Source organism: Xiphias gladius, chromosome 16, assembly GCF_016859285.1.
Source record: "Xiphias gladius isolate SHS-SW01 ecotype Sanya breed wild chromosome 16, ASM1685928v1, whole genome shotgun sequence".
Lineage (NCBI taxonomy): Eukaryota > Metazoa > Chordata > Actinopteri > Istiophoriformes > Xiphiidae > Xiphias > Xiphias gladius.
Window position 1 is genome coordinate 3,943,527 of NC_053415.1, and position 22,966 is coordinate 3,966,492.

The following is a 22,966-nucleotide window of genomic DNA, read 5'->3' on the forward strand; positions in this document are numbered from 1 at the left end:
CTGATTGGCCGCTTTTGTTTTTATTTTTATTTTTATGAGAGTGCAGTTTTTTAAGAGTGAAGACAACATTAAGGAAGCTAAACTAAGACTCTCATTACTCGTCTCCTTTTCAGCTACAAACACCTAACAAAGCAGTTGCAATGAAAACCTTTTGCTCACTGCAATTTCCACTCTGTATGAATGAAAGAACATAAACACAGCCACTACACGAGTGGTAGTGTCCTGTTCAGTAATGAGACAGCGAAATAACGTTGTAAGTTACTGTTGGGAATGCACGACACGCCCTGATCATATACAACACATGCATCTAGTGTTGCGGAGAGGATGTCAAAAGCTTAAATCTGACACAAAACTATACATCTAAGTCTACTAGAGCGGGACTCCCATTAATCCCTTACAGCAACCGTAAATCCAGCTTTAGCTTAGAATAAAGACCAACTCTACCTAAAACTAAAAAAAAAATCTGCTTACCAGCACCTCTAAAGCTCACACATTAACACATTTGGAAAGCATTGCTCGTGGCCAAGAAATAGTCCAGCACATAACCCACTGGAACTTGTGGTTTTCACACTTCAGTTCTAACATGTTAATGACTGACCTTCAGAGATGGTGGTAGTTGGATTTAATTACTTTCAAGAAACTGATTTCTTTCCAAATGGATCGAATGTTGGAAATGAACTCTTCATGTCACGATAAAACTGGGCTTTGTCTTCCTCTTCTGCTGGATAACTTGGTGGCTGGTTTGTATTTTTCTTTTATTTTTATTTCTTCCTGTTTAATCAAGGAATATACAAATTCGTAGCAATTCTTGCATAATCGAGGATGTATGCCCAACATAGAGAATTCACTCAGTTATTCAAACTAATAAAAAATTCATTTTTTAAAATTTCTATACTTGGGAGAGGTAAGCATCAAATCTATTTCTGAGAATGTTTAATAATTGTTTGTTTTATTTTTACACCCTCACTGAAACTATTAGCATGTACACATGCTTGGGTCTTTTATTGCCTATTTATAAATAAACCAGTGCATGGATCCTGCCAAGAGAACTTTCAACAACTGAAGGCTTAACTAGATGAGGGAAAAAATTGATAGATAAGATAATAGCTGTACACCGTTATCTTAAATACCCTAATGTGTTTTCTACTTATGGCAATTCAAAACACCAGTGCTTGTATTGCACACATCTGGCTCAAGGGCTGTCACTGTTTTCACTGCAACGATTTCAATGATTGAAACACTTAGAGTTAATGATAAGGATTTGAAATGCAGCCATGCAAAATAGTTCCATGTCAAAAAAAAGAAATCTTCTCAACTCTGAAAGAGAGTCAGTCTCTGTCTATCCAATACTGAATAGTAACTTTTGCAAGTCTTAGGCTATGATCAGTCTGGGAGCCAGATGCAACTAGATAGGTCCTGAGTTGGACCCAGCCTGAACCCAGCAGTCCAGGATCAAGCCATAGCCGTAGTACACTGGTCTATGAGAACTTTCACTTTCCTTTGATTTTGACTGTTTCCCTAGTGCTCACCCTTCATACAATACTCTACACAGTAGTGATGTTGTTAAATGAAACAAAGGACAAAAAGCTGAAATACTGTATGTTTATTTGGGGTTGATCTCCCCTTTAATATGCTGAAAATGTGATCTCAATTTCCTGTTAGTTTCTGTTCTTCAGCCTGAGTAATCATTCACCATCTCATAAGTCAACAGCAGGTTTATAAAGTTTAGCACGGACATTATAGACCTGTTGTATTGTAGTTACTGTTCTCACTTTTTTTTTTTTTGCTTCAAATACTTTCATGGCTAACAATCAATTAATTAACCCAATCAAAGCATTAAATGATTGGTTACCTAATTAGTAATCAAACAGCCAGTCATTTTCTGTTTCGGTCTGTCTCACTCTCCTTGCAGAAACCAGTTATGACACAGGACTCATGAGGAGGAGGCTGAGCATGATGTGACTGAGCAGTTTTTCTTGTGATCACATTTTTATTCAGTGTGTATTGAATTTAAGTGTAGTTAAAGAGTTTATTATTTACATTATAGAGACTGACAGCTGGAGTGGGGCTGCTTCAAGTTGTATTTAAAAAATGTGTCCTTTTGATATTGTTATGTATTCTACCATATTTATAGATTAAGTTACACATGATATGCACTAATAATGGTAGGTGTGCGTATACGTATGATTTGCAGATTAATTTAAACTCATGTAAGTTGTTGCATATACCTTGTGTGCAGAGGCATTTACATTTGCGCTAGTAATCTGATATCATTAGCTGTTTATTACAGTGTTCACACAATACAAATGAAAACATGAAACAAAATGAAACAACCTTTCCAGATTTAAGCAACATGTTAAATCCCGCTTGCAGTTTTTCTATAGTTGGTAGTTAGCCAGTCCAAACACAGTACAATAACAAACTACCAATCAATTTGAAATGATTTCATATTTTCTTAAACATTTTTTATGCTTTGTGATGTTTCTTAATGTCTGTAAAGGATTTTTACAAAATGGACATAAAATTGGAATTATGTCATAGCTAGAACAATATGTTTAACTGACTACTTTAAGGCATATCTGTGATGTATATGAATAAAGTGAATAAAGAATATAGAGAAATATGCATACAGTGGGGCGCCCTGGGTGTCTAATGGTTCAGGCGCAGACCACATGACACAATTGGCCTCCTGGCCAGGGGAACTTCTTTGCAAGCCGTACACTGTTTCTGTCAAATAAAGGCAATAAGGCAAAAAACAATCTTTAAAAAAAGAAATATACATTCCATTTTTCTATTGTGATATAATATCAAAACTGTATTCCTATTCAATTAGTGAATTATCTGATTTTCTGTATATTTATACCAATGAAACATTTAAAGAAATGTCACTTTTTCTATATCTGTATAATCAGTAGATTGTTTTTACTTGCATCTTAGAGTGGATCAACAGTTATACTCAAATTGCAAATGAAAATGCTCCTAAAATTGTGACTTAGTCATTTTCCTTATATTTTGCAATAACACAATGCATAGAAACAAGGACAGTTTTTCTTATTAGCTCCATGATCAACTGATTTTAACAGCAGTTATCTTACAGAGGCACATTATGAACGCAGATAAAGAAAATGACTGACTTTTTATTTCAAGACGTTTCAGTGATTTTCATTAGTTGTGTGCACATACAGTCCGGTGACAAATCAAAGGAAAATGCTGAATAAATGACTGGAGACACAAAACAAATGCAGCTGCTTCCATACAGGGCACAAAGTGCTGAATGGTTTGATGAGGATGACAGGGATATGAATCATATCCTCTGGCCTATGCAGTCACAGCTTTTCCTTAAATTAGTCACCCCCCTGAAGATTTAAAATTGTATTCTGTTTTACTTTAAACAGTTTGAGATCAGCATTTGTACAAACTACTGGAAGAAATGAACCGCTCCAGTGCCATCATTGAGGTGCTTAGGCTTTTCTAAATCACTGCTAAACAGATTGTTTCAACCCTCTGTTTAACTCTATCTAACTATCCTACTAATAAGTGGTTAAATCTCTCTCTGACTGTCTGTCTGTCCATCTGTCTCTATTTTGATTTTCTCAACAACCACTCATCCAATTGACTTGGCGGTTGTATTGCTGAGGACCCAAGGAAGTGCAGTGTCGACTGAGACTTTTTTTGAATGAGTAGCTGTTGATGAAATCAGCAGACAGAGATTCCTCCATTTATTTCACACTGCACTGGCTGTTACCATGATAACCATGTTTTCTTTTGAATTGAGACACAACCCTCTGAGGATGTCACCGATGACATCTTCAAAAGTCACGCTCCACCTTGACGGGCACTGCACTATGTCAAATTCTAATTATGCAATACCATTTTTTGTCTTATCACTCATAAAATAAATTATTTACAAACCAAACTGATAATGATATTTTCATTTTAGCTACTAATATAGTTTGTGACCTTATAAATGTAACACCAAAGAGCATTTTCCAGTGGAACTGTTTTGCCTTTGTTCCCTCTCCCTGTAGCAGATTTGCAATATCTCACCATAACCTCAGCACATCATGCTTCGTTGTTGACACAGTGTCGGCATCTTCATATAGCAATCCCCGGCCTGTTACTATGACTTGACAGCCCTGCTGGTTCCTTGAATCCACTGGAAACATTGCACCATTGTCCACAGGAATAAAGCTTTCAAGGTCCTTAACACAACTTGTTAGGAAATGGGACACTGCAGGAAAAAAATATACAAATACTAAAGTAGAATTACATAACATTCATAACATGCCTTAGGCTTATAATTTTGTTTTTAATCATTAATGAAAACTTCAGATGACTTTGGTAAGTGAAGGGAAGAAAACATCCCAGCAGTAAATTGTTTAGTTTTAAAAATCAGCTGGGAGCTGTGTGGGGTTTCCAAATTCCAACAGTGTGCCAGAAAGAATTTTTTGAATTTGGTGGTCCTATGCAAGCACTGTAACCAAATCAGTCAATCCAAATGCAAGAGGTACATTTTCACGATCAAAAGCAATCATAAGAATAGTAAATATTCCTCTTGAGAGGTTGGTGACATCAGCATATCAACACATTACCACCCCTCCAGCTGGAATATAAAGAGATGACGAAACAACTGATAAACTGACATCCAGAGGCGCCAAAACCACAGAAGAGCATTCTCCTTGTAGTGCAGGTGAGCACTCAATCAGTTTCCTTGTCTGTTAGTCTCATTACAATCAGTAATTGCTTTTGTCCAGTCATTGGGACTTATGATGTGCTGTCAGTTCACCTAGAAGAAGAGAAGGATTTGCTCTGGTCCAGTCGACGTTCCTTCACCTGCTCAGCTCCTGTGCCTTATACTGGGAGATAGTGAAGAAGCCAGTGAAGTTTGGTTCTGCAGCTCACCCATCCTACAGTATTTTTTCCTGACAGTAAGTCTTCATATTTGTTCAATATTCCTGTGACACTTTTAAGTGAGTTGCAAAACCAGGTCAAGTATTCTTTAGAGCAGAAGTAATTCAACTATGAATTCAAGACAAAGTAGAGCCAGAAAGTCAATTCAAACAGTCTGCTGAGATTAAGGGAAAAATCTCCTTCAGAAATGTGTGCATAGGCATCAAAAGGGATCTATAACAGATTCAGACAACATTATGTGCATGTTGTTTTAGCCCTGATCCTTGTTCTGTCTTTCAACCAACTTTTCTCAGTGCTCATTTTTAGGTAGAAAATAATGTGTTCAATGACAGAAAATGATGGTTAAGCGAAATGATAAAACAGGCAGCTTTTTGAGTTCCCAGGATTTGTTTTTGTCATTGACATACTGTCATAGAAATGGATGGCTTTCTACTACGTGCATCCAAAAGGAATTTTCTCTTATAATTTCCTTAGCTCTCAGCAGAGAGCACAAGATCAATCCAGTAACTTTATTTTATATGTGTCAGCTCTGATGATAATCACTATCAGCTGCTCTAGACCTCGACACTACAGTATCGTATGTGCTGGACTTGGATGTGACTGATTTTATGTGTGTTTTTTTGCTCCAGGTCAAGCTGCAATGAGGATGTGTGCAGTACTCTGTGCTGTCTTGCTGTTCCTGAGTCAAGCTGTCGGTGGTTCGCATCGAGAAGGTTCCATTATTAGCAGAAGTACGGGATCCTTAACTAATGACCCAAATTATATGGAAACCCAATGAGTTCAAAAGTAAATAAATAAATAAAACATTATGAAACAAATAATCACATGAATAAATACAGACAGAATGTTTGCTATAACCATGAAACTGTAACATAATCCAATACATTTTTAAAATTAATCACATTATAATGAAATGTTATTTTTGTCCTGCTTCTTTTCACTTTACTAGAGTTTTTGCCAGTCATTTTTATTTTAAATAATGTACTTTTTCCAAAGTCTCATTTTATTTCTGTTTTACTTAATCCTTAGTTATCGATCAAGACAAACAGGGCAAAGCCAGTTACGCGATTGGCTGTCATTATGAATGATAAAAATGCTGGAATTACATAAAACATATCTGTAATAAAAAAATTCTTGTGTAATGAAATAAGAAGAATAATAAAAAAGGGAAATAAACACCACTTCATAATTATGAGCTGCATTTTTAAATTATTATTTCAAAATTTAATGGTTATATTATGCATTTTGTTTGTATTTGCTTGAATTATTATTATTAAGTTCATAAATAATTTACCATGTAATTTTGTACACTTTGTGTCTCCGTACACTTAACCCTATTCTTTTAATTTTTAAAAAAAGAACAGATAGCTCTACCCGTCTGTTTTCAGTCCTGTGAGAACCACAAACAAATTTCTATTCTCCTCTCTTTTTTTTTCGGGGTGGAAGCAGAAACTAGCTGCATGCCTGGAGACGGGAAGTGAGAGTGAAGTGTGCTTAGCATGTTTATTTTCAAATTGTATGACAATTTAAATTATTAAAATCACATTATAAAGGATACAGTATTATATTATGTTTCAGGGACTAAGTAATTATTTTGGTCCTAACTATGACTGCAATGGTTGGTTGGCATGATATAGCAAATTCATGAGAATTATACATGATGAAATCTGGGATTAGACTCTTCTTCTCATGCCTCTTTTTCCTCTGTACTTTGCAGATCCAGACATCGATGCCTCCTGGTACACAGGACGAGGGATCAGACCCGTGGGGAGATTCGGCCGAAAAGCTGCGAGGAGAAATGAGCATCTGGCTTTCGTCTCAGCCAGAGTTCACAGACCGACTGCTGACAGTGATAGCAATGTTTGGATCACACAGTGAAAAAGCTCTGGATTATCCAGTGCTTATTGTTTTCTCATTTTTCAGTGTTCACATTGGTTTTGATTGTTAAGGATTAAGACTTAGATTTAGGAGTTTTACAATATATTAATTTTAGTTATTTTCTGTGAATTTTCTCTAAATCATTTGTGTTGTTTTCTTCAATACAATGTCGAGGTCAGTTTGCAAGAGATTGCAAGTTTTTTGAAAAAGCCAGAGAAATAAGAATAATGACTTATGTGGCTACGTTTATAAGAACATCCATGAAAATTTGTCGACTTGTACTTTAATACGTCCTGGAAAGGGCTTTAAATTCAAATCAAATGAACAACATGAAAGAATAAAGTCAGAAAACAATGTTATCTATCAATGCATTTTAAATCCCTTAGTTTTAGGAGCAACTCCACACTGGATGTAGTGGGAAGAAAAGCATTGCTGTGCTGACCTCTGTGGATGAAAAGGTTCAAGTCTGTTGCACCTGTGACAACACTCAGCTGTGAAGTAGCACTGCACGGTACACTGCAAACTGTGTTTCAGGATGTCAAACTATTCGCTCCAATGAAAGTTGCTCAGGAGTCGCATACGCTGAGAAAGTTCTTCAGGCTTCTGCAATTGCGGACCTATAGCACAAAAATACATAATTTTCATTGAACCTAGCGGCTCAAATCATAATCATCTCTGAATGTATATGGCACAAAATCTCTTCACTGTTTTGCAGCTGTGTTTTTTGTAATTGTTTTATATGGAAAAGTCTTTCTGGTCCGAAGCATATCACATGCAGCTTCAAGTGTGGCCACTATACCAATAGGAAACATGGATGAATCATAAGAATTGGATACCGGACTCAAGACTATTCTAATTACTAGCAAAAAAATGTCCAATATAGAAACATGCATTATGAAACAAACTGAAACTAACTAAAGCCTAGTAGCTTAAGGCCTCCATCCAAATAATGACATTAGCTTATTTTCAACACTCATATCATACTGAAATACAGGCTTCTTATCCTTTTTAATAAAAATGCCTAAAATAGTATCAGCAAATGCACAGCCAGTGGTGATCTATAATAATAGCTCGCACAGCCAGTGGTATTCAGCCAAGAATAAACATGCTGGCAGATTAGCTTGCTACTGCTAACTCGGCTAACCCTGTCAGCCGCATGACCCTCTTCACTACACTGCACAGTTGCTCCTTGTCTTGGCTGTAGTGCAAAGGTTGTGCTAAAACATGGGGCAAGCAATACATGGCAGCCGAGAAAGGATTATTATCCAGGGTGCAATTACTCTTACTCTTACTCTTCAAGCAGTTCTTTAGATGTAGTTTTGCCTTTCAATCACTTTCTGTGCCAAAGACTTGTGGCATTGTCACAAGAGAGCACTTCATAACTTTTGTTATGACAACCAAATCATCCCTATTTTATTTTTTACTGCATTTCTACTCAGCGTGAAATCAACAACAAAGACAAGCGGCCCCTCTGGCCCTACAGAAGCTTGGTTTCAATCAGTGCAATAAAGACCCTTTTCAGTGTCGATTTATAATCTAAGATCTCGGCAATGTTTTAAATCTCTAAGCAGAAGAAATTCCACACTTAGAGCCACCCGGCAGAGAAAAATGTTGTGTTTATGGAGAAAACATGAGAGAATATTTTGCAAAGAGCAAGTGACCGACTGTAGGGGAGAAAAGCCACTTTATATGGGAGTTTCAGCGAGCCAAATGTAGACAGGATTACTACCGTAAAAAAAGTCAGGAGTCTTTTCAATCCTAATGTTACTGACTCTTATACAGGGACTTTATTTGTGTTGTGATTGTCGTTGGCATGCACACTGAGCTCTATCCACAGCTGATTGACACATCTTTATGCCAAAAAAAAATCAACCCCTACATTTAAGCACATATAAAAAAGTATGCAACAGCGTGGAACACCTATGGAAGAGTTCATGCAGCTGTATTAATATTGTGCTCATTAACATGTTATATCTTCTTTGTTTAATGTGTACAAAAGCAGAAATGTAAAAACAATCATTTCGGGTTGTAGGAAAAGTTAAGTTTTGAAAGTTTCCTGACATACAACAGTTCATCCATCCGCTCAGCCAGCACTTCTGTAAACCACATCTCAGGATTTAGTGCAGGTTGCTGGGAACAGTCAGTGAGCATAGGTTTTAATAGCAGCATCTGTACAGACACGTTGTTCAAAAACCTGGACCTGTGCCAAGACTCTGAGATGATTGGCATAGTGTCAACTGTCCCAGAAATGCTTCCAGCACACAGTTAAAAACTAAAGCGTCAACACTAAGAAAAAGAGTGGTGCTAAGTAAAAATATTACATTTTTTTGACATTGTAGAGTTCTTTCTTTATTATTAAAATTATTCAAGTTAGGCAAATATTTGTGCACTTTTGGTACCTACCAACTCAGGTTAAAATGAAATCTTTTCCGCAACCAGAACAGCAGAATGCTGTCTATTGTTGCACAGTGGTAAATGCTTTTTAATTAGTATCTATTGCGTTCCTGTAGCGCCAGAAGAATTTGGCAAACCACATTTAGGTGAACTCTGCTTGGGGGAATCTCTGTTCAAGCTTGATCTCATGCAAATATTAACAAGGCTGGAGACACTGAATAAAGGTAACTGGTATCACGTCAACATGGGTCCTAAACCCACTGATGTGTAGGCTCTACAATACAGGTAGGGTGTAAAACACACCCTTAATTAAATAGCTTTAAGCCTCAATTACTGTGAAGTAAAACAACATGCAATTGTGTGATTAATCTATTCACCAAAATGCATAGTACAGGATAAATGCAGTGTTAGTGCAGTTTTAAACTGATGAAGACAAACAGAGAAATGAGACAGGCAGCAATGGGATTGAGAATCACAGATGTTAGGGCCCAACTTTGCAGCAGGAAGTAAAAGGAGTGAATGTGTCTCTACGACGCAGATCCGCGAGTGGTGTCTCCTGCCACTCTGACAGACCTCTCTGCTGGGCTCCACTACACTCGTAAACTCTGTGGGCTGAATCATAGCTCTGTTACCAAAGATATCACATTCACAGTTGGATCACACAGGAACCTGCAAACTTTTTAGAGGCCAGGAGTTCAAGCAGTAAAAGAAAACCGGTACCTCAGGCCTAGACTTAGACAGTATTTCCCAGTTTTCAAACTGCCAATAAATCTCAGATAGATGACGATGATGAAGTAAATTTGCTCCTCAGGTCGGTATCTACTGCCCACTAGTGGCAGATGTACAGCCTTTCTTTGGACCTTTGGTCCCAAGATTAGTTAACTAGGCAGACACTCTTTTCAGACTTTTTATAAATTCAGGTTCCTGTTGTAAGATTAGGAGACCCTAACATTAATCTTAACCTGCACAGTCTATATTTGAAAGCATTTGATTGACGGGACTTGCTGGGGCAAAACACAGCGTCTGAGCAAACACGGGAGGCCAAACTCAGGCAATAACAGTCCTAAAACAACTTCTTCTTTGTAAATGATTATACACTTTTACCTACCTATAGCTATCAGCAGCTCGCTGATTTGATCCCCTGACAGGGCAGATGTCTCTGTAAAGGATAAACCCCTGTCACTGGCCAGACCCTTTCCTTCCTGTGTGATGACAAAGAGATCAGAAATTGTATGTTGATAGAGTAGGAAATAAATGTGACTATACTAACTGGAGATTGATTGCGATCAAGTAAGTATGTTATTTGCTTTATCTTTACCTGCACTGAGACTTTCCTATGCTGAGCCAGATCTCCCTTGTTGCCTACCAGCCACATGACAGTAGATCCTGGGATGTACTGTTTCTCAAGCTCCTTGAGCCAAACTTGAGCTCTGATAAATGTTTCCTATAGTAACACAAGCATACACAAGTACACACAATGGTACGTAAACCAGCCAAGATAAGCCTAGGTTAGTCATTTCCATGTCCACGTGTCTGTTCCTTTTACCCTTTTGCTGATATCATAGACCAAGAGTGCAGCATGGGCTCCTCTGTAGTACAGTGGGGTGACACTGTGGTATTTTTCTTGCCCTGCCGTGTCCCATATCTCAAAGCGAAGAGTGACATCCCTCAGATGCACCACCCGGGTCAGGTAGGCACCTGGAGGGTCAGGCGGAAAAATGAAACCAGAGGAGATTAATTTGTTCTCCAGTGAGTGTTAAGAGATGGTTCCGACTAGATTATATTTGCATATTTGCGGTTTTGGGGTATCAGCAGATAATAGCATGTGTGTGAAATCATAAAAAATGTGTTTATAGTGTGGCTGCCTTGCATCTCACAAGATCAAACTTTGTTGAATGACAAGCATTAAAATTTGACATTTTGGGAAATAAGTTTATTCACTAGAGTTAGATGAGATGATTGATACCACTCTCACGTGTGTGCGTTATTCAGGCCTATGAACCTACAGCCAAGTGACATCTTAGCATAAAGATTGGACATGGGGAAAAGAGCTGGCCTGTCTTTGTCCAAGGGTAACAAAAGCCACGTACCAGCACTTCTAAAGCTCACTAGTTAACATGTTATTTCTGGTTTGTTTAATTCGTAAAAAAAATGAATTGTAAAAATGACAAGTTGTGGTTTTTCCACTGTACTTGGCCAAAAAATAGTCGAATCACATAAATCTCCCTGAAAAACCGTAACTTGTCGTTTTTAAACTTTCACTTTTGTAGAGATTAAACAAATGAAATATAGAATGTTAACTAGTAGATTTAAAGGTGCTGGAAGGTGGATTCTTTTTTAACCTTTGGACAAAGCCACTAACCGTCTCCTGGATGTATTTTGGCTGTAGGAATTCATATTTAGTGTACAGACACGAGAGTGGCATCAATCTTCTCACCTTAGTCTCAGCAAAAGTGCAGATAAGCGTATTTCTCAAAATGTCTAACTATTGCTTCAAGATAAATCTTTAACTTACAAGGACTTTCCAGTGTTCTAAAATATTGTGTGTGATATTTAACCACTTCTATCCACAGCTCCGACCATCATGAACTCACAGCCTACAGTAGGTGATGTATTCCTGAACTCGTCCTTGCCAAATCGTAGAGCCAAACTTGATTTTCCTACACCAGAACTTCCCAGGAGTACCATCTTAACCCTGAGGGTCTGCACTGGTCTGTGGGGGTGAGCTCCTCTTCGCACAGCTGGGAGATTCTCCCCCATGAGGAGATTTAGTAAACTCAAAAAAACAGCAAGACAGCACAGTTGGACAAGACAGAAAGAGTCCAGCAAAGTCCTTCAGTCTCGTTCCTGTAGGATTTTCTCCTGTTAAGAAGCAACAGCTAGTCCAAATTGTACAGAGGAGTTAATATGTCTTCTTTGCTGTAAGAGTCTGTGAAGGTACCAGCTCCATCTTGTTTTACAGAAAATAAAAGTAAAAGCAAAGTCCAGTCTTCACTTGTAAAAAGCCAACAACATAATTTCACTTCCTTGTGTACACAGACTACTGAGCCATAAAACCTTATAAGTTAGCAACCACCTGCATTGTTAGTGAGATTTAGGAAGATTCCTAAATTATGCAAACAGAAACTGAAGGGGTTACGCGAAATTTCGGACATTTCTCAAAGTATGGTGTTGTTTTTTTTGTTACTTCACAGACAAAAACAGACTTCTCTTCCTGTGTTATCTCCTTGCATGACACTGTATCAACACAGGAGGGCGGCATTGCATATATTACAGCCTTGCTGTGATAAAAAGGTGTCCAGCCTCACAGGCTATGAGCTTGTGTCTGTATTAAATTCATACTTTTTATCCACATTTTGTTTTGACTTTTAAACAAAAATCATTGGCATTCAGAATGATTACTTGAATAAAACTACAACTGGCCTAAAAAGCACAACAAATACTAAAAGTAATCATCCACTGAATATTCCAACTATAATATCTTACTCTTATACTCATAGTCATAATATTATATGTCTGTATATTATATGTCTGTATAAAAGTTATAACACATGTCTTGGTATACTCAATCATAGTCAATACCACATTCAATATATGCAGCGTTACTAATTCAGAAAATACAGGACCATGTCTTCAAATGATGTATTGCAAGTGCCTCGTAAGGTAAGGTTGTAAGATAACTACGCATCCTACCTCTAAGTTTCTCTAGTAAGAGAGTATGACGGGAGTATAACACCTCTACGCCATTAGCCTATCAGTCCTCATGTAGTTGTGAATCTGGACAAACCTCAGTCCTTATGACAATGTAATGATGGGCTGGACTTTTTTGATGCGTCACGTGTAATCCATCCTTGTTTAAATCACAATTAAAAGTTGTGTTCCTGTAAGATTGCAAAACAAAGTAATTCAAATAGAAATAATGAAGGAATAAGAAACACAACCCAATGAACAATAATTAAACTCCACGTTCCTGAATTCCACATTCCTTGACACGACAATATGGATGTGACACCAGATTTAGATGGGGAGTGTAAAAATATCACAGGAAAAAGGTCCTCTGCATTCCAGGTGCTCCAAATGATACAACAGTGACACCACAAGATACAAAAATATCTAATGTGGTCACTATAAACTCACCCCTGACTATCCCAGACACACTATACTGGACTATTACATCAAGATTATAGGATCTGCATTGTGTTTGACTGGCAGTATGAAGCTATTCAAGACTGAGGCCTTGTCTATCTCTTTAAGAAACGCCAGACTGTTTTTAGAGCTCGCTGGTCATCATTAAAAATAGCAGAGGGAGTGTGAGAGAGTGCGATAGCCCATGCAGGAGCTGTGGCTTCTGGCTGAAACTAAACCCCTGAACATGTCTGGAGTCCCTGTCCAGAGGTTATTGCTGCATTCAAGTGGTTCGCGTGAAATCTCAACCCTGAAAACAGGTGTTGTTACTTTAGAGGTCGAGGAAATAAAATGGATTCACACTTTGATGAAATTTAGACTTGAGATAGACAAGTACAAATACGAACCCATTATTTATTGTAGTATTAATTGATTTGCAAAAATATTGAGATATTGAGAAAATGTTCCATTGTCTGGCAGGGTTTTTACACAGCACCATACATTTATACCTAAAATAACTTTTACCTTTCGATGTTTTAGGAATAATTTCCCCCCACTGAAACGTCATATTGTTTTTACTCGGGTACCCTAGATGCGCCTGCTTTTCCATTGTGGGTCACTGTCGATATGACCTGCGTTACTATGGTAAGCTATATATCCGACTTCACGTGAAGGCGGCCTGATTGAGTCCAGACTTTGAAGTTTCTGTGACAGGTCCCAGTTTGTGATTCCGTCGGGTGGTGGAGTCGTACCGCCGCGAGATAGAAATGAAATCATTCTAAAATATCCCAATTGTAGTTCAGCTACAGTTAGTGTTTCTTTTTTTTTTTCATGGACTGACCGACGGGAACGGGCACGGTTTAAAAGGAGAGTGGGAAGCTACAGTGAACGGCTCCGACTGAAGACGCTAGTGAACGTATCAGAAACGCACGTGGGCCAGATGCCGCCAGTCCCCGCTACAGTCTGAACCGGACTTCGCAGCGAGTTAATGCGTCGTTACAGGAAGAAGTGTTAAAACGGATGTATGACAATGACCCGTGCTGTGAGCGCGACCAGCCACGGTTTGTTTCATCTTAGTCTTTAGCTTGACATTTTAGCGACACATGAGACTCGCTAGCTACAGCCACCGCTCTGTTCGCGTTATTCGTCGCGCTGTTGGACCTCAAAAGTGTCTTCATTTACAGTGGGTGGATAAACTGTTCGAGAAAAAACATGGGAACTCAAGGCGCAGGGCGGAAAAGGTCTACCAAGAAGGAGAGGTCGACGGCAGAGGACGATGCCCTAAATCTCATAGCGAGAGAGGTGAGCGGAGAATTCGTCAAACGTCGAATAAATCCTTCCAGTCAGGTCTGAAATGAGTGACGAAGGAGTCCATGGAGTGGTGTCCCCCCTCAGCCCTCCTAAAGATACACATCTTACGGCCCCATGTAATATATGGCTCCAACACCTACATACTGATAGATTTGTTTCTCGACGGCTGATATTGCTGATATTTAGTGACCGCGGGTTTTAGTTTCACGTCCGAAGTCATCATTTATCCAGAATTTTACTTGTTGACGGAAAAAGAAAACCCCACAAGCACTCAGGGTCTCCACTGACAATTTGAGGCAACCACCTTACACAAGTAAACTCTAAATTTCATCAGGGCCTTTCAATAACCATACTTTTTGGCTACAGATTGTATTGCCATCATTGCTTACCATTTTCCGAAGTAGACCCCAGGTTTTTAGATTAATTTGCTAATAGCCAGGCAGCTGTTGGTTTCTTTTCTGTTGATACAGTATGAAAATTAAGTTGTAGAGACTTGGAACATGCTTGATATAGAATAGGTAAAAAGTATTTTAATGTTGCTTGGTAATATAGTTGCAAGTAAGGTGTGTTCTGAAATTTCTTTTTTTGGTTGGTTGGATGGTTCGATAGCATGGCTTGATTGTTGAAAGCTTTTAATTCACAAGTTGAAGAAGAAAAGTTTTCCTCTGTACAAGTGCACATCCATTGGACAATAACATAACTTACACAGACTAAAAAGATTGCATTTATGCAACAAAGTATATGCAAAACGCCTGACTGGTTTATATATGTGTGTGTGTGTGTGTGTGTGTGTGTGTGTGTGTGTGTGTGTGTGTGTGTCTCTGTGTGTGTGTGTTTATATATATATACACATATGCATATTTGTACACTGATAAGTTTTTGCAGAAAAATTACTTTGATGTATTTTTTGCACGTACATTAAATTCAGGTTATGATAATCATTGTTTTACTGTACAGACAGATCTGTCTGAGCTCTAGACTGCAGGAAATAAAGTGCAGTGGCAGCTCTTAAAAAGTTGACCTGCAGCAGATTAAAATGGTTGACTGTACTGAGGGTTAGGCCTTTCATGTGGTAACCTGCAGGAATTGTTGGGCTCCCCCTCAATAATGCAAGTCTGGAGTTAGCAGCAGTTTAACTCCATTGTTTCTAACAGGTGGTGAAGTCATGTTTTGACAGGTTTACACTGTTTCAAGGTTTCTAATCTCTTTATTATGATGAGTCTAGTGTAGGATAAATTGATCTTTTGTGGCAGGTATGATGCCTAGTGTGTCCTTAAGACTTAAGCCACCTTGTTTAAAGTGTGATACCCTGTGCGCTTTTGTCTACACTTGTGCCCCTGATGTGCGAAACGCAAGCTAAAAATCAACATCTCAGTGTAATTTCAAAATAAAATAACAGCTATTTACAAAAAAAGGCAAAACCTGACATTTACTATTACAAAACAACATTGTACCTCTGTCTTTCAGGATATATTGATTATATTTGTGGAATACTAATCAATAAATCTACTAAACATGAACATTTAGGTGGGTATTTTTTTTTTTCCTGCCAAAAATGCATTTCCAAATTATTTAGCGTTGCTCCTTTGTGTTATTCTTACTGTGAGGTGGTGAGCATAAAAAACCTAAACACCATCATCACAGCTTTCTTCGGTTGGGAGGAAGTTGGGTGTATGATAACCAAACCCGGATGTTTCAGCAAATTTGCATATCACTTTTAACTGAAATATAAACCCTCTGAAGTCATCACGTTTAGCTATGAATGGCCATGGTAACAGTCCTAAACACTTCAGAGGTTGGGCTGTTTGAATGAAATATTCTCTTAACTACTTAGCTGACTATTTACATTGCAGTGGTGTGTCTGAAGTTGCACATTCCTTTAGCTAGTAATCATGTCTTGTTGTAGTCTGTTTGGAGTGGCAGGAATTTCACCTGGCTGAGGTTTGAGTAGATAAGGAGTTTGACAGAGCTCAGGCACAGTCAGTTACCAGCAGCACCAGATACACAATATCCAAACAGAAGATTCCCTTTGATGGATGAATCCTCATCTGTTTTTGGTGGTAGAGAGTCACAACTCCAACAATAAAACAGTAATTGCATCCAGTTTTTTGTCACATCTGTGCAACAAAGAGAAAGTCTGTGCCTTTAAGTAGCACAGGGGTCAAGTCCCTTACTGGCATTGACTGGCATTCTGACAGGATGGTATGTTAGCCCTGATGAGTTGGCCCACTCTGAAAAAGGGTTATAAAAATAGATGCTCCTGAAAGATCAGCTGTTGCTGCACCCCAGTTTTAGATTGGGTCTGTGGTTGGGGGATGGGGATGGAGGAGGAGGAGGAGGAGGAGGAGGAAGGATGTGGTTAACCAACTGGCCATCCTGCCAGCTTGAAAATGGAAAATTCTGCATGGAATTGATCGGCACTATTACAGTAAGTTAGTCTGTACAGTATAAAACAGAAGGGTGGAAATGTTGATAGTGTGAGGTGCTGTCTTAAAGTGTGAAAGTTTTGGTCCATCAGTATTATGTTCTTGTACATTTCTCTACTTGCCTTATTATCACAAGGTTCAGAGAAACTACTACAACTGTAAACGTGACTAATCTTGGACCAAATGGAAGAAGACCACACAGCAGGAGAGAATGTCACCACTGAATACCAGAGCTTTAGTAATTCTGTACTTTAGAGAGTTGGTTCTCTACATCTGTCAAACAATTTGAATCCAATTCTAAACATTCATTTGTACTACAGCGTCAGTATAGCATACTGTAGATGAGCTTCACTACTCTTAAATGGATTGAAATGGGAAAAAGCTGGACAGTGACTATTTAAACTGTATTACATTACAGTGATTGACTGTGTAAAATCATGAATATTTATCTCAGAAATAGTTTGCAAAAGAACAGCCAAGTCAATTCACAAATATTTAATTTGTGTAATTGAGGTTGGGATTTGGTGGAGTTTATCTGACCTCTTATGCACAATTACATGTCATTCAACAATCCAAGAGTTTCATTATGATATCACCCCACTCTATAAAATTCAGTCCTATTTTATGACAAATGGAGTCAAACTAAGGGATATGATTTACAATCTGATTTTACAAAGAATTAAGCATATTATAAATATTTAATTAAACTTTAGACTCAATCACTCAGTGGAAGAATAATGGTTCAAGAAGAGACCTGTGCCCTTAAGTACCAGGTGGTAGTAGTGGTGTAGAGTCATATATGTGTGAGTATTAAAGGCCCTTGTACACCCTCAGATGTTTTTTACATCATCATAGCCAATTAGTCCTGGCTGATTAAACTAACCTTGGAATGACGTGGGGTCACCAGACTTAATGAACTAAAAACAATGTGAAGAGTGTAACATACTTTTTCATGGTAGACAGTTTGATGTCCTACAGTAGGACAAGCACAGGTGTCAATAATAAAATTATTGATGGCTGAATTTCTCTCGTAGCTGCTTCAGTTACAGGGTCCTGGTATTGCTCATGCTGGCTCACTGTTGCATTGTCATACCTTATGGGGATATTAAATAGAAGGGAGCCATCATTAACCCCTGTGCTTTTACTAATTTAACAAGTCTAAATGTCTGCTTTGAAAAAAGGTCTGTTTGTTCTGCCCTGCAGAAAAACTAACAGGGTTAGAGACATGTCTGTGTACAGTGTGTACATGCCCACATAGTCCCGAGTGAAGGTCTTATCAGGCAAGACTATAGTCACCCGTGGGTTTATCATGGGTGTGCAGTGTCTTTAAATTAAGGCAATAACTGCCTATCAACAGCAGCCTCAGCCAACGCTATTGATTACATAACCAACCTGATTTCCAAGTTGCTGCTAAAACTACTAAATTTTGCGTTTTTTGATAAATTAATGTAAGAAAATATTTATTCAATTTGTGTTGAGAAACACAGTAACTTGTAGCCAGCCCGTTTCTCTGATGATAGTGGCTAATTGTAACTTTTACCACTGTCAATAAGATCCATCTGTGGAGAACCCCCAGTAGTTTAAAGCGGTAAATCTTAGTAAAACTGAGAATTACTGGAAACAGGAAAATTACTATAAACAAGAAAGTGTAGGCAGAAGAAGCCATTACCAGGATTAGTTGAAAATCTGCAACAGATTAAAGCCACTAAACACAGTGACACATTATTATTACTTCTAAACAAAATGTTATGTTGCCTGCTACAGCTTGACTTTTTAATTTAAGCAAGAAACGCAGAAATAAGCAGTTAACATTCAACAAGTGGGTACTACTAGCACGATTGCAGCATGCTTCTCTAGCACCACATTCAATTACTTTCATTGCCTGTTTGGTTGTAGAGTCTTTTGAACCAGTCAGCTGTGTTTTCACCTTGATGAGCAGGCCATTTGCAGCTTTTTGTTTTGGTGGTTATTTACCAACTAGTTTATCATAAAGCTCTGAGGGAAAGAACACAACTCTGTGAAAGATTAATAAAATACCCACAGGCTGGACCTTACTGTTAGGGATTTCAGTTTGTTTATGTACAACTGTATCAGTCTATCATTAGCTAAATGTGTGCATTTTTGCTTGCTCTTGGCCTTTAAATGGTCTGGAGTACAATTTGCTACACAGACCCATTTTTATTTCCAGTTTTCTACATAAAACACACCCTGAGATGGAGTCTTTTCTTTTTATTTAAACTAGCATTGATGCATGTGATTGTAAATTAAGGCTTTGTAGTTGAACCACAAATCTCTAAACAGTCAAATTTGATTTCCATCATTGAGGTCAAATTGTTCCTATGGACGATGTGCAAATAATGGCTAATATGTAGCAATTTGGCCAAAAAAGAGAGAGAAATACCCGAAAAGGATTATTTTGGTTTGAGTATACATTATTTCTGTATTGTAAAAGTATAGCTCAATAAACCAAACACTTCGAATTTGTTTCCAAATGTATGACAGCTTTCTGTAATCTGTTTTTAGCCCTTGCCTCTCAGGGTACGAGTTCTATAACAGAGAAAAGTAACGAGAGCACATTAAACGTATACAAACAGCTGGGCAAGGATGGTATACTCACCAACTAGCAACTAATTTAGCAGTTTTACCAATGCTAACTTTTTCATGCAACCACTAACCACCTTTCAAATGCCTCTATACAATACAATTTGTTATCTAATGTGTAAATTTTATTTACAACACGACGGCCAAGGAAATGATTGTTGCCAGGTGACAAGCTGATGTGGAGTAATTGAAGAACAAATGATAACTTCCCACTCTGAAATAGAAAAAGAATGAAAGAAAATCATACATAAGTACAGAAATATTTTTGATAATTAAATAATGATTATTTTAAGGGCTCTGTTTATAGACTTTTGTGTCCACTAGACAGCTATCGTTAGGCTTTTAACAATCAACGTGTCGTTAGATGTAGTTACCCTGAAACACAGTGTAACATAGTGTACCACCATTTCCCCTCAGTTTGGTGTCAAATATTGATTATTACAGTAGTGATTATAGTCCTGGAATTTGGCCCAAGGCAAATTCTTACTCTCTTGAAAGCTTCTGGTAAAGATTCAGTCCCAGTGCGTATTAAACCTAATCACACCTAAATGTGTCACAGTGTAAATCTAGCCCAGTCTGTTTGTGAGCACATACTTGGCCTGTGAATGTTGTTAAAATTAACTGGACAGCACCTTTGGAAAATATTGACTGGTAGCCTAAAAGTTAAGTTCCTAAATGTCTCCCGTGTGTTGGGAAGTTAAGACCAGGGATATTTTTCTGAAAAGGAGTAGATTACAGTCAAGGTAATTTACTTCTCACACAATCTTTATCACATAAAAAATACTCCCTTTCTTGATTTGAATACTGCCAATAACACTGTCATTATATAGATGGAATTTATGTCAAATTTTTTTACAATCATGCTTTGTTAATAATGGAGTACCTTCAGATTGTATCATAGTACAGAGTCACCTCTTAAAGCTGAATTGGCCCACATGTCAGTCGTTGTGACATAGGAATGTCGCATAGCCAAGCATGGTTGAGACCCACATAACTATATTTTAAATTCTCGTCCAGATGATGATTTGAAACATAAAAATTATTTCATGATACCTGATCCAACCATTTTTTAATTGATTGTATTGGTTACATAAAGTCTCTGTTTGCTCTGGGTCTGCCAGCTGTCAAAACTGGCCTCAGTTAAAACAGCTAGGCATCTCCTTATGTCTCTCAGTGCTGTGACTAAGTTAAAACCAAAGAGCACAGCATTCAGTAGTTTTGATTAATATATCAGCAAGGGTCGGTGAAACTGAATATTGAATGACCCGGATCAGGCCACGAAAGGAAGACAGGACATCCCTTTTTATGAGTGTAAGCACAAGACATAGAATGATTCTGCAATTCTTGTGGCCTTGCCAGTCATGCAGCAAAAGTTTTAACTTTGGTTTAGCACTAGCACTTTGGCAGTATTAGAGAAAAGGCCATTGGGTCCTTTTTGGAGTATGAATGTGCTCAGCAAATACCTTGGCAATGTCTTCTTACATTTTAATGGTTCTGGGTGGAAATATTTGGCCAATGTTTGGGTCAGTTGGAAAATTTAAACTGATGCTGATACTACAAAAAGGAAGAGAGATTACCAGAAATGGTAAGAATCTTCTCTTAGTGACTATAAAAAAAATGTACAGTCTGACTCAAAGTCATTATAGCTGTTTTGAGCTATGCTAACGGCACTGTTCTAAGGATAGCAGTGTCGTTCGGTCCAGAATAAAATTCTCAGCAACTACTGGATGGATTGCTTTGAAATTTTGGCCAAACATTTATGGCCCCAAGAGAATGAATCCTAATGACTTTGGTTATCCCCTAACTTTCCAACTAGCACCACAAAATTTTAACATATTCCATGAAATATCTCGACATCTACTTGATGGATTGACACAAACTCAGACATGACTGGTTCCTACATGACATACTATATCATAATGACCTATAAAAATAATGACCATAATGACCGCCTAACTTTTCATCTAGAACTGTCATTAGGACTAAGTTTTCATTTTTCAAAAACTTTTGTTTATGAACAAATATCTGTAAAACTAATAGCATTCCCATCAGCCTCAGCTGTACTTTGTGTTTACTGCAGCAGCATGGTAACATACTAAAGTGAGATGGTGAAAATTGTAAAAAAATATATTGGCTAAACATCAGTATGTTGAAATTGTTTTTGTTAACATGTTAGCATGCTCATGTTAGCATTTAGATCAGAGAACCCTGTGCCAAAGAGAGCCACTAGTGAGGCTGTAGATTTGACTTATTCTTGTTAAATCTTTTGGGGCAGGTTGTAGACTTGACTTATTCTTGTTAAATCTTTTGGGGCAAGAACAAGTCAAGTTACAAAACAGTCAACACTTCAGACTAAGAAAAAAAAAACTGAAGATAAGTCTTTAGGGTGAAGACTCAAGCAAAGTCAAGTGTCAGTTGTCAAGCCCATGTGCAGTGTGAAATCGTCACTTCTGTGATTTCAATCCTTTGCATCTGACTTGAGTTCAAATCTCAAGAGTACAACTCTGCTAGTTGTTGTGACATCAGATTGATACACAAGACCAAAGCATAAAACTGACTGACAGACCAGCCAATTCACCATCCTTATAGGCCCTTGTGTTAGTTGGGCATCCTAAACCTTACTTGGGCTTGTGTGATAATCAGGTTGTAGTGACACGCACACATCTGCAGTGTGAGTGCTCATAAGGGATATGACATAGAGGACTTTTTTAATTGGCATTGTTTTTGCTGGAACCTGTGTGACTGTGTTTATATTATCAGCAAGGACTGACCTTTCACAGATATGGTGTTTTCCGAATTTGACAGAATTTTCTCAACAGAGATTGGAAAATGTATAAGAGGGTGACATATATTATATTCCTGAAAAATAGGACAGATGTTTTGTAAAAATGGTTAATGATTTGGTATCGACAAAGGTTTAAATATAGAATTACTTACTCGATAATATTCCCACAAAATCATATGAATTATAGGATTTCTCCAGATTTTAGCTCTAGTTATAAGTATTATATGATTATGCATCATTGGTGCTCAGTCCACAGCTTCTCTTCAGGTATCTCATAATAGTCTGTTTTTTCTTACAGTTTGAGAAGAAAATCTAAACTGGGGATTAAGTTACCAGGTTGGTGCTGGGTGGCTGTGAACAGCTCAGTGAAGCATTGAAGAGAATTGAGTATTAGAGCAGATTAGTCTGGTGCTTGACAGCAAGAAAGGGGAAACCCACCACACAGTCCCCTTTTCATTCTTAGTTATCTAGGGAACAGGCCCGCAAGCCACAATCCCTAGTGCAGTCACAGCCAGGTTAATCTTTAATACAACAC

At 37.9% G+C, this 22,966-nt stretch overlaps 3 protein-coding genes across 18 annotated transcripts in view; 2 read left to right on the forward strand and 1 right to left on the reverse strand.

The window, feature by feature from the left end:
- Window positions 1-2,431, forward strand: part of mlphb (melanophilin b) — a 37,777-nt gene extending 35,346 nt beyond the window's left edge. For all 3 annotated transcript variants that reach the window (XM_040148394.1, XM_040148396.1, XM_040148395.1), the window contains one exon: window positions 1,913-2,431. In XM_040148394.1, the coding sequence (XP_040004328.1) occupies window positions 1,913-1,939 (27 nt within the window). In that variant the 3' untranslated portion in view covers window positions 1,940-2,431. The remainder of the gene's footprint in view (window positions 1-1,912) is intronic.
- Window positions 2,432-2,611: 180 nt separating this feature from the next.
- On the reverse strand, window positions 2,612-12,492 carry LOC120801415 (ras-related protein Rab-17-like). Of its 3 annotated transcripts, XR_005709098.1 has the most exons (7): window positions 11,778-12,492; window positions 10,730-10,881; window positions 10,502-10,627; window positions 10,292-10,385; window positions 4,787-4,856; window positions 4,048-4,231; window positions 2,612-2,727 (listed from the first exon to the last, which is right to left on the reverse strand). XR_005709098.1 is itself a non-coding variant. In XM_040148398.1 (5 exons), the coding sequence occupies exons 1-5, from the start codon at window positions 11,941-11,943 to the stop codon at window positions 4,852-4,854; spliced, it is 543 nt and encodes a 180-aa protein (XP_040004332.1). In that variant the 5' UTR covers window positions 11,944-12,492; the 3' UTR covers window positions 4,661-4,851. The 3 variants fall into 3 exon arrangements, 2 of the variants coding, with proteins under 2 accessions (XP_040004332.1, XP_040004331.1); XM_040148398.1 differs by lacking the exons at window positions 2,612-2,727; window positions 4,048-4,231 and having other exon boundaries at window positions 4,661-4,856; XM_040148397.1 differs by lacking the exons at window positions 2,612-2,727; window positions 4,048-4,231; window positions 4,787-4,856 and adding an exon at window positions 9,349-9,795.
- A 1,461-nt stretch (window positions 12,493-13,953) lies between these two features.
- The window catches only part of lrrfip1a (leucine rich repeat (in FLII) interacting protein 1a), a 48,843-nt gene continuing 39,830 nt past the window's right edge, over window positions 13,954-22,966 (forward strand). For 5 of the 12 annotated variants that reach the window (XM_040148382.1, XM_040148380.1, XM_040148384.1 and 2 more), the window contains exons 1-2: window positions 13,955-14,369; window positions 14,493-14,610. In XM_040148382.1, coding sequence (XP_040004316.1) covers window positions 14,329-14,369; window positions 14,493-14,610 — 159 coding nt within the window. In that variant the 5' untranslated portion in view covers window positions 13,955-14,328. Of the gene's footprint in view, window positions 14,370-14,492; window positions 14,611-22,966 lie in introns of all 12 variants that reach the window. The other 7 variants (XM_040148385.1, XM_040148386.1, XM_040148387.1 and 4 more) reach the window with 4 other exon arrangements.

What these genes read in the sequence shown, in the direction of transcription:
- LOC120801415 (XM_040148397.1), bottom strand. Translation starts at nt 11,943, where the DNA reads ATGGGGGAGAATCTCCCAGCTGTGCGAAGAGGAGCTCACCCCCACAGA. An exon ending in TACATCACCTACTGTAGGCT is followed by an intron (nt 10,882 to 11,777) that starts GTGAGTTCATGA and finishes CTGACCCTCCAG; the next exon opens with GTGCCTACCTGACCCGGGTG. An exon ending in ATAGGAAAGTCTCAGTGCAG is followed by an intron (nt 10,386 to 10,501) that starts GTAAAGATAAAG and finishes GTCATCACACAG; the next exon opens with GAAGGAAAGGGTCTGGCCAG.